The sequence below is a fragment of the Pelodiscus sinensis genome, chromosome 1, assembly GCF_049634645.1.
Source record: "Pelodiscus sinensis isolate JC-2024 chromosome 1, ASM4963464v1, whole genome shotgun sequence".
Classification (NCBI taxonomy): Eukaryota; Metazoa; Chordata; order Testudines; family Trionychidae; genus Pelodiscus; species Pelodiscus sinensis.
This window is the reverse complement of record NC_134711.1, coordinates 328,866,773-328,878,253: the sequence shown is the minus strand read 5'-3', so window position 1 is coordinate 328,878,253 and position 11,481 is coordinate 328,866,773. Positions and strand designations below refer to the sequence as shown.

Below are 11,481 nucleotides of genomic sequence, written 5' to 3'. Positions count from 1 at the left end.
GATGACATCTGTGCTGTGCTGTATCCTGGAGAGGCAATAAACTCCCTCTATTCTACTGGCTGGTGGAGTCTGTCCGTGCCATTACGGGGGTGCAGGGGACGGGAAAACCCCAACGCGCCGTCACAGGGACAGCAAAGCATTTGTGTCTCGGAGTGCTCTGCTTGCCCTCACTCCCATGTTGCTCCCACGTTGTGACAAGATGAAAACCCGGGGTCTCTCTGCAAGATGCCTCCTATTTATCCCTCTCATGCAGCCAATTAGTCATCACCCCGCCTTTCTTAATGCTGCTTCAAAGAGAGTCCTTCCAAGGGCAGGCACTTGCTACTTGACTTTAATGAGCTCACTTTGCAGGTATTGTCTTGGATCTGGCTCCCAGACCCTCTCCACCCTTGCAACTGCTGCTGTAGGTGCTCCCCTTTCAGTCTCCATTCACACCTCATTCATTTCAACAGGACAATCAAGGAAAGGGGAGAGCTTAAAAGACATTTTTTCTTACAAGATCTATTTATCTTTATACAAAGTTATAGGAGAAATGTTACAGAGAGTCTATAAGAACACTTAAAGATAGATCTAAAAGGACAAGATCTTAATACAAAGTATAATATCACAGGGATTTCTCCACACCTGCCCCCCAAGTGCAGGTCTGCCCCCGCAGGAGCACTTACAGTAGCCACCCCTCTAAGGAGTAGCTCCTCCCACTCCCAGTTCAAGGTCTCCCCCCCCCCTCCCGTAAATAAAAACATACAAGTTTTTCTGTTGAAAACAAAACTCTTGGGCTGTGTCTAGACTGCAGGCTTCTTTCGAAAGAGCCTCTTTCGAAAGATCGCGTGTAGACTGCAGGCGGATCTTTCGATAGAGGAAATCCGCTTTTTCGAAAGAGAGCACCCAGCGAGTCTGGATGCTCTCTTTCGAAGACGGCCTCTTTACATTGACGAACGCCTTCCTTCGAAAGAGGAACTTTCGAAGGAAGGCGTTCTTCCTCGTGAAACGAGGTTTACCGCCATTGAAAGAAAAGCTACGTTCTTTCGAAATAATTTCGAAAGAACGCAGCTTGAGTCTGGATGCAGGGGAAGTTCTTTCGAAAAAAGGGTACTTTTTTCGAAAGAACCCCTGAGTGTGGACACGGCCTTGGTGTTTATTGGGAGGTGAGGGGAGGGGGAAGAGGAGAGGATGGGAGGGAGTTGTATGGGGAGACCGAGGCGACCCTCCTATGGGGCCTGTGCGAACATGTCCGTCAGGGCCTCTCGGATGCGCGCCCCATCCTGGTGTGCCTGGCGGATGGCAGCTGTGTGGGGCTGTTCCTAAGCCTGGCCCTCGGCTGCCATCCATGCGGGGAGGAAGGCCTCCCCACTCCGCTCCACAACGTTGTGGAGCATACGGCCACTACCTTGGTTGCATTCCACTCACCCATCTCAAGATGGGTGAGCACACAACAGAAGCGGGCTTTTAAGCAGCCGAAGGCACACTCCACTTGATTCCAGGCCCGGTTGAGGCGGTCGTTGAACCGGGCCCGGTTCTGGTCCAGCTGTCCCGTGTACGGCCGCATTAGCCAGGGCAGCAGGGGGTAGGCCGCGTCCCCGATGACGCAGATGGGCATCGGCACATCCCCGACAGTCAAGTCCTGCCGGGGGAAGTAGGTGCCGGCCTCCAACCTGCGAAAGAGTCCAGAGTTCCGGAGGATGCAGGCGTCATGTGCCCGGCCGGACAAGCCCCCGTAGATGTCCAGGAAGCGGCCCCAGTGGTCCACGAGGGCCTGCAGAACGATGGAGCAGTACCCCTTCCGGTTTATGAAATGGGCTGCTCGATGCTCCGGGGCCCGGACGGGGACGTGGGTTGCGTCCAAGGCTCCCCCGCAGTTGGGGAACCCGAGGGCAGCGAAGCCGGCCACGGTAGCATCCACATCACGCAGGCGGATGATTCGCGAGAGCAGGACGTCGTTGATGGCGTGGACGACCTGCAGAAGGGTGCAGAGAAACACAAGGGAACACATCACATATGGCAGGGGTGAGTGTGCACTCCCTTGGGCCCCCCCTTGATTCCCTCTGTCCTCACACACACACACAGCAGGGCTCCCCACAGACCCCCCCCCCACCAGTGGGCCTGTGCAAGGGAGGGATGGCCCAAACCCCTGGGCGACCCAGCCTGGAGTCTTGGCTGTCCCTGGTCATGGAGTGTAGCACCCTCCCCCCACCCCGCTCCCTCTGGGACTTACCTCCATCACCATGACACCAACAGTGGATCTGCCCACCCCGAATTGCTGTGTCACTGATCGGTAGCTGTCCGGGGTGGCCAGCTTCCAGACTGCGATGGCGACCCTCTTCTCGACGGGGATGGGTGCCCGCATCCGGGTGGTGGCTCTCTGGAGCACAGGGGCGAGCCTGGCGCACAGCTCCAGGAACGTCCGCTTTCGCATGCGGAAATTCCGGAGCCATTCCTGGTCGTCCCATTGCCCCAGGACTAGCCGGTGTCACCAGTCCGTACTGGTGTCCAGTCTCCACCCTGAGGTGGGGAAGCCACAGGGCCGCCATGGCCTCACTGGTGAGGGAGTCCAAAGCGGTCTGCGCCTCCTTGTCCTGGAACAGGAGGGCACCAGCCTGGAGCCACCAGCTGCAGGCACTCCAAAATAGCTGGCAGGGGCCAGAGCAGTCACATGGCCACCCTTGGCTCCATGGCAGACAAAACAAGGCACAATTAAAAAAAACAAACAGGCAAAAGCACTAGGTGGCAAAAGGCAGTGGTGTCCAAAAGGCAGAGGGCAACCACCAAAACTGCTACGGCTGTCAGTCCCTACAAGAGGTACTTAAGCACAGAGCAGGAGAGAAACAGCTGTCCAGGGAGATCCCTTTAAGCACGTGTCTCAAAGGAGCTCCAGCCCCCGTCCCCGGAAAGGGCTGGTGCCTTTTTGCCCTCTGCAAAATGGTTCTGGGCTTCTGCTTTTGCGCAAAAGCATCCTGCCAATGTAGATGCGCTTTTGCACATAGCGCATCATTATAACGATAACTCCGTGCCAATCTAGACACGCTTTTGTGCAAATGGTTTTCACGGAAAAACTTTTTCGTTAAGAGCATTTGCCGATACTCATGCCAGTCTAGACGTAGCCATCAAGTAGTAAATGACAGGTTTTGTTAGATGGTGTTAAGGCTGTTTCCCACCCTGGCACGACAAATGCAGACGAGAGGGCCCGCAAGAGCCCCCCGAAACCTTGTGTCTACAGGCTTTGGTACAAAAACTTCCCCCCAAAATCCTAATATGAAGACTTTGGGGAATCTGCTACTACCACCCAAGTAATTCCACAAAAAATCAGGGAAGAAATCACTAGGGAAATTTCCTCCCTAAGGTAAAACTTTCCCTTTGCCCCAACCTCTGTTTTGCTTCGAGTTGGGAAAAACAAGAGGGGATCCACAGACACACCTTCCAGGACACAAAAAGCAACCAGTACCAGTTAATTAGAAAAAAGAAAACAAACTTTTATTATCAAAACAAAACTACGGTTGCAAGCATAGTGAAATGACTAGATGGAGAAAGCCACCAGTTGATCTAGGTACTCGGGGGACTCCTGGCTAACAGTTTTAGTTACAAAAGAGAAAAAAAACCCACTAACCAGCTCAGACATTAGTTTCAAATTCCCAAAGCAGGAAAACAACAAAATCCTGACGGACTATCTAAACTTTGCCCTACTAACACATTGTAGGAAGTCCGTTCTTGGAGAGAGAAGTATCTTTCATCTCCTTTAATACCTGGAAGAAAACCACTCTTCTTTTCAGACAAAAGAGGAAAAGATAAAGACTCCTTGGTCCCAGTCTGCAGTTCCTACCTGCATTGTTATTGTCGGACCAGATACCTGGATAGCCCATGGCATCTGACCCCGAGCAGTTAAGTGTTTAATGCGCACCTGACACGCGCCTGTTTACAGGTGGAATGTGCATTTGGCCGGTTGAAGGGAAGGTTTAGGTGTCTGCTAACTCGCCTTGACACGGGGGAACACAATATCCCAGAGGTGGTGGCAGCATGTTGCATCCTCCACAACCTGGTGGAGAGCAAAGGGGAGGCCTTCCTCCCAGGTTGGGGGCCAATGGCTGAAGTGGAGGGCAGGCGGTTTGCGCAGCCTCGGACAGCTGCCGTTCGCCAAGCCCATCAGGCAGGGGTTCGCATCCGGGAGGCTCTGCGTGAGCACTTCTCAGCTGGAGGCCTATGACTCCCCAAGGTATCCCCAATGGGGTCTGTGGGCCTTCCCCCCCATCACAAAACCTTCCCTCCCACAATCCATCCCTGCATCAGCCTCTGAACAGTTAAGGGGCACACACCATGTTAAACTTCAAAAATATGTTTATAAACGAGTAAAGTTAGAAATTAGATCTGTAATACAAAATAGAATTGTTCCACAACAGTGAAAAATAAAGTTCTTTTTTTAACTAATAACATGTGTTCATAACTGTGGTAGGAGGGGGGATTTCAACCTGGAGGGAGGGAGGGAGGGAGGATGGATTTCCAACCTGGAGGGAGGGAGGGAGGGCAGACACCTTAAGGGTAATGGCGGCCTTGCCTGGGTCGCAAGGCTTTGCCACCCCTGGTCCGTGGACCCAGCCGTCCTCGGGCTCGAGTGGGGGCTGATACTGACTCTTCCCTAGCAGTGGGGGGGAGGGGCAGGGCTGGAGGGGTGGCAGGGGCTGAGGGAGAGGAAGGGGTGGCCAGGGGCAGAGGGAGAAGAAGGGGGTTCAGAGGGGGGCTGGGGGGGAGGACGGGGGGTCAGAGGGGGCTGGAGCTGGATGGGCAGGAGGAGTCCCCAGGGGGAGAGGACCTAGCACAGTCAGGGACTCCTGGATGGTGGCACACATACTCCTCCACTCTGGGAGGAAGTCCTGCAGCAGGCAAGTATGCCACCGAGCCTCCTCCCTTGCTCTTTCTGCCATGGTCTCGTGCATGATGGCCATGGTCCTTTCCATTTTTTCCATGGCCTCAACATGCCTCCTCGGCTGCACAGGGGACTCGTTGTGGCTAGGACAATGTCCACCTCCACCCCCTGGATCCTCCCGCCCTCCACTGTGGCTGTCCAGGCCAGATCAGTGTGCAGCCACAGTAGGACAGGGGCCTGCTGCACCTTGGGTCTCCCATGGCCCCCACCCACATACCCACCACCTGCCCGCCTGCTTGTACATGCACAGAGAGATGCAAGCTGTCTAGGAGGGAGGACCAAGATGTGAACACTGCTCTGCATCCTCTCTGCTCCCACCTCCTCTGTTCTGTGTCTGCACTCACCTGATGTTCCTTCAGCGTCGGACGGTGCCTGCGAGGCTTCCCCTGAATCTGGGACAGGCTGCAGACTCAGGGTCAGGGTGTCCTCCGTCTGCTCCTGTGCCTCCTCCTCCTCCTCCTGAACATCTTCCATGGGGACCTCCTCCTGGCTATGCTGCACCGGTGTCTGCAAGCCTGTCTGCACAAGCACCGATGCAGACATTGGTTCCTGGCCTCCCAGGATGCGGTCCAGTTCTTGGTAGTAGGTGCAGTGCACTGGGGCTGCACCTGACGCCGAGCTCTGCTCTCGCACCTTCATATATCCCTGGCGAAGTTCCTTAACTTTTGCACGGACTTGCTGGAGTGTCCGTGGGTGGTGCCCTTTATCGGCCAGCCCCTGAGCCATGCGGCCATAGATGCTGGCGTTCCTGCGCCGGGTGTGCAGGGCCTGGACCGCTTCTTCCTCCCCCCACAGTTCAAGCAGGGTCAGGACCTCTGTCCCTGACCAGGCTGGGGCTCTCCTTTTGTCGCCTGTGGTCACCAGGGCTGGCTCCCTCGAAGGTCCTTGGGGGCCTCGTGGCGCTGGAGCTGCACACATGGCCATGTGCAGGTGACGCTGGGAGAGCTCTGAGCTGAATGGATCTCTCTGTGGCCAGCTTCCTGCCACAATGCCTGTCAGGGATGTCTGTGCCTTTAAAACATGGCTACAGACAGGACCAAGAAGAGGTTTTTCCTAAAGAAGGACTCTCCAGCAGGGGGCTTCCCTGGAGGTCTCCTTCTGTCGACAAAAGAAACCCCTGCGTCCAGGCTACCCTTTTGTCGACAGAACTCTGTCGACAAAGACGTTATGCCTCGTAAAATGAGGTTTACCAGCGTCGACAAAACTGCTGAGTTCTGTCGACGTTATGTCGACAGAACTCAGCGGTAGTGTAGACGCAGGTATAGTTTTGTCGACAAAAGTCCACTTTTGTCGACAAAACTAGGTAGTCTAGACACACCCAAAGAATCCTTGGTCCCAGTCTGCAGTTCCTACCTGCATTGTTATTGGCGGACCAGATACCTGCATAGGGACAGAGTTAACCCCTTAGCGTACGTCTAGACTACAGGGTTTTGTCGACAGAAGTTTTGTCAACAGATTCTGTCAACAAAACTTCTGTCGACAAAGCGCGTCTAGACGACATCAAGCAGATTGACAAAACTATTTGCTTTGTCGATAGACCGGGTCCAGACTGCAGGACACTCTGTCGACAGAAGAAAGTATCCGGAACTGCTTCTGCCAGGTCACAGGGGCAGCATGTACTTGCTTGTTCTGCTGCCTGCACATTGCAGAGACGCATGGTAAAAGGGACCCCCCCAACTAGCCGTTGCTCTGCTGCTGCAGCTGCCTTGCTTACCTCCTAGAGGGATAGCAGAGGGTCTGCAGTGCTTGTTTGGAGTGCCCTGCTTCCTGGCACAGCACAGCACAGCAGTGTGCGGGGTTTTTTTTTTTTTTTGAAGGTTTTTCCTAACCTTTGTTTGCCATGGAGCGAGAGCTGCCCCTGGCCAGGCGCTGGCCCCACTCCATGGTGCTTCAAATGCTGCTGCAACTGCATGAGACTTTCATACTGTTAATGCCTCGTCCGGAACCTGAGCCAGGACTAGAGCCCCTCCTTCAGGATGCAGCAGCACTGTTCCTGCTGCCAAACTTTTTCCCAGACAGGCTATTCTGGAGGATGGAAACAAGTACGGACTGGTGGGAACGGCTCGTAATGGAGCAGTGGGATGATCAGGCTTGGCTCCAAAACTTCAGGATGTGGAAATCCACTTCCTGGAGCTTTGCAACTGGCTTGCCCCCACCCTGCAACGACAGGACACACCTGCGCCCAGCCATCCCGCTGGAGAAGAGGGTAGCTATTGCCCTCTGGAAGCTGGCCGCTCCTGATAGCTACTGGTCAGTGGGACACCAGTTTGGTGTGGGGAGATCTACTGTTGGTGCTGTGTTGATGGACGTAAGTCCCTTGGGGACAGGGGGAGGGCAGTCCGCAAGGGGACTGTAACCGAAAAAGGCTGGGTGGGGGGCAATGGAGGGGAGGTGGTGGAGGGCTCCTGTGTCTTACACCATCATACTACTGGGAGCAATCACTGGGAGGGGGAGGTTCTGGGTTCTTGGGGGGGGGCAGACGGTCACCAAAGGACTTGGGCAACCCCTCTTACGTCATAATCTGTGTGTGTTTGTATGTGTCTATTTTTGCAGGTGGTGAGGGCCATCAACTCAGAGCTGCTGAATCGGATTGTCCGCCTCGGAGACCTAGACACGATCATGGCTGGTTTTGCAGGGCTGGGATTCCCAAACTGCGGAGGAGCGCTCGATGGAACGCACATTCCTGTCCGTGCACTACCCCATCGAGCCGCCCGGTATATCAACAGAAAAGGGAACTTTTCCATTGTGCTGCAGGCCTTGGTTGTCCACCGTGGACTATTTACGGACCTGTGTGTGGGGTGGTCAGGCCGGGCACATGATGCTCGGATCTTCCGCAATACTCACCTGTATGAAAGGCTGCAGACAGGAACCTTCTTCCCCCAGCGAACCTCTGCTATTGGGGACGTAGAGATGCCGGTCTGCATTGTGGCCAATGCGGCGTACCCCCTCATGCCCTGGCTTATGAAGCCATACACAGGGCATCTGACCCCGAGCAGGGAAGTGTTTAATGCGCACCTGACACGTGCCCGTTTACAGGTGGAATGCGCATTTGGCCGGTTGAAGGGAAGGTGTCAGGTGTTAGGTGTCTGCTAACTCGCCTTGACACGGGGGAACACAATATCCCAGAGGTGGTGGCAGCATGTTGCATCCTCCACAACCTGGTGGAGAGCAAAGGGGAGGCCTTCCTCCCAGGTTGGGGGCCAATGGCTGAAGTGGAGGGCAGGTGGTTTGCGCAGGCTCGGACAGCTGCCGTTCGCCAAGCCCATCAGGCGGGGGTTCGCATCCGGGAGGCTCTGCGTGAGCACTTCTCAGCTGGAGCCCTATGACTCCCCAAGGTATCCCCAATGGGGTCTGTGGGCCTTCCCTCCCATCACAAAACCTTCCCTCCCACAATCCATCCCTGCATCAGCCTCTGAACAGTTAAGGCACACACACCATGTTAAACAGTAAAAATATGTTTATCAAGGAGTAACGTAAGAAATTAGATCTGTAATACAAAATAGAATTGTTCAACAACAGTGAAAAATAAAGTTCTTTTTTAACTAATAACCTGTGTTTATAACTGTGGTAGGAGGGGGGATTTCAACCTGGAGGGAGGGAGGGAGGGAGGGCAGACACCTTAAGGGTAATGGTGGCCTCTCCTGGGCCGCAAGGCTTTGCCACCCCTGGTCCGTGGACCCAGCTGTCCTCGGGCTCGAGTGGGGGCTGACAATGACTCTGTCCTAGTAGGGGGGGAGGGGCAGGGCTGGAGGGGTGGCAGGGGCTGAGGGAGAGGAAGGGGTGGCAGGGGCAGAGGGAGAAGAAGGGGGGGCTGAGGGGGAGGACTCCAGAGGGCGCTGGAGCTGGATGGGCAGGAGGAGTCCCCAGGGGGAGAGAACATGGCACAGCCAGGGACTCCCGGACGGTGGCACACATACTGCTCCACTCTGGGAGGAAGTCCTGCAGCAGGCGAGTATGCCACCGAGCCTCCGCCCTCACTCTTTCAGCCATGGTCTCTTGCATTTTGGCCACGGTCCTCTCCATTTTCTCCATGGCCTCCACATGCCGCTTTAGGAGAAGAAGAGGGAGAACCGATCAGTGTTAGCAATTCACACACAAGTCCATACAACAAGGGATGGGAATGTTGTTACTGGTAGGCCATGTCTGGCCTTGCCAGCTGCCTCGGCTGCACAGGGGACCCGTTGTGGCTAGGACAATGTCCACCTCCACCCGCTAGATCCTCCCTCCCTCCACTGTGGCTGTCCAGGCCAGATCAGTGTGCAGGCACAGTAGGACAGGGGCCTGCTGCACCTTGGGTCTCCCATGGCCCCCACCTACATACCCACCACCTGCCCGCCTGCTTGTACATGCACAGAGATGCAAGCTGTCCAGGAGGATCAAGATGTGAACATTGCTCTGCATCCTCTCTGCTCCCACCTCCCCTGTCCTGTGTCTGTGACCCTGACTGCACTCACCTGATGTTCCTTCTCCAGCGTCGGAGGATGCCTGCGAGGCTTCCTGGGTCTCCAGGACAGGCTGCATAGTCAGGATCAGGGTTTCCTCCGTCTGCTTCTCCTCCACATCTTCCCTGGGGACCTCCTGCCGGCTCTGCTGCACCAGTGTGTGCAACCCTGTCTGCACGAGCACCGGTGCAGACATAGGCTCCTGGCCTCCCAGGATGCGGTCCAGTTCATGATAATAGGCGCAGTGCACTGGGGTTGCACCTGAAGCCGAGCTCTGCACCTGAAGCCGAGCTGTGCTCTCGGGCCTTCACGTATCCCTGCCGAAGCTCTTTGACTTTTGCCCGGATCTGTTGCAATGTCCTGGGGTTGTGCCCTTTATCGGACAGACCGTGAGCCATGCGGCTGTAGATGTTGGCGTTCCTGCGCCAGGTGTGCAGGGCCTGGACCGCTTCCTCTTCCCCCCACAGTTCGAAATCTTAGCATTTTGAACTCTTCAATAATGGACAACATTAGGGTGCACTTGGAAATTTCCAGCTGTGAAGTAACTCCAAAATCAGCTGTGCAAAGCGGGAAGTTTTTTAACTCTCAAGTGAAGTTGTTTTACTCAGCAGTCCAGTAATCAAAAAGCATCATAACTGTCACCAACCCACTCTCGTAGAATGTCCTCAATTCCTTCAGCAGCATTTCTGTATAAGCAGGATCCAAATTCTAGATTTGGTTAACCAGTTAGGCTCCCTGAAGGGCTGGATATAGAAAAGTCGGGGAAATGTTGCTTACCTGATGACTGTCGATACGATTAAGAACATCAGCATTCTAGTTTCTTTATTTGCTTTGGCTATTCTGATAGAAATATTCTTTATTTGCTGGACCAACTAAAGCTTCTCTAATAGAAAGCAAGCTTAGCTCAGAAAGCTGTAGGATCTTCTTGTGGTCTGAAAATCAGGGAAAACAGGAGTGAGTGACAGGATGCACGGGGGCTGGGGCCCTACACATGACGTTAAAGGTGATGGTCAAGAGAGGGTACTCCGGAACGGAAAACTGTGGTTGGTGATGGAGTAATGAGATGTTAGGTGAGAGGAACTTCTGTGACTGTGAACATACATAAGGCTGAGCTCTTCCAGACTCTTCATTAATGAGATATATTTACCTTCCCTTGTCACACAGGATTAAAGTCTGTGGCCACAACAATCACATTCTGCAGGTGTATTGGCCCATTTTGTCACGAAGCTCTTTGGTTTTGACCCCGTAAATGATGGGGTTGAGCATGGGGGGAAGGAGAACGTAGAGGTTGGCCAAGATGATGTGAACGTGGGGAGCAATGCCTTGACCGAACCGGTGTGTGAGGTTGGAGAAGAGGACGGAACCATAAGATGTCAACATGACCCACATGTGGGCTGTGCAGGTGCTGAGGGCTTTCTGGTGAGACTCCTTGGATGAGATTCTGAGGATGGCCCTAATAATCAGACCATAGGACAGGACGATAAGCGTCAGGTCAAACCCCATGACCACAAAAACTATAATCAAGCTGTACATCTTGTAGCCTGTGGTGTCCCCACAGGAGAGCTTTGCTATAGCTATGTGCTCACAGTACGTGTGGGGAATAATGTGGTTGTCACAGAACGGCAGCCTGCTCAGGAGCAGGAGTAGAGGCAGAAAGACGAGAATGCCTCTTGTCAAACCCGCTAGCCCTAGCTTTGCTATTCGTGCATTGGTGAGGATGGTGGTGTATCTCAGAGGGTTGCATATGGCGACGTAGCGATCGATGGCCATCGTCATGAGCACACCTGAGTGAATAATAGCAAGTACATGAAGGGAGAATGCTTGCATGAGGCAGCCACCAATAGTAATGTCTCTCAAATTAAACCAAAATATGCACAGGGCCTTTGGCACCACGGAGGTAGGCATGCCGATATCTGTGAGCGCCAACATGCAGAGCAGCAGGTACATCGGCTTGTGCAACGTCTGCTCTTTTGCTATAACAAAGAGAACCGTGAAATTTCCCAGTAGGCTGGTAATGTAGACTGTAGCAAAAGGGATGGCAATCCAGGCATGGGCAGCTTCGAGGCCAGGGATGCCCGTCAGAATGAACGTTGAAGAGCCAGCGGTGGTGAGGTTGAAAGTTGACAT

The 11,481-nt window shown here is 54.2% G+C and overlaps 1 protein-coding gene across 1 annotated transcript; it reads right to left on the bottom strand.

Moving 5' to 3' along the window:
- Window positions 1–10,542: 10,542 nt before the first annotated feature.
- On the bottom strand, window positions 10,543–11,481 carry LOC102456083 (olfactory receptor 52N4-like). The gene has a single exon (XM_006112079.3). The coding sequence runs from the start codon at window positions 11,479–11,481 to the stop codon at window positions 10,543–10,545; it is 939 nt and encodes a 312-aa protein (XP_006112141.3).

What these genes read in the sequence shown, in the direction of transcription:
- LOC102456083 (XM_006112079.3), bottom strand. Translation starts at nt 11,481, where the DNA reads ATGTCAACTTTCAACCTCACCACCGCTGGCTCTTCAACGTTCATTCTG.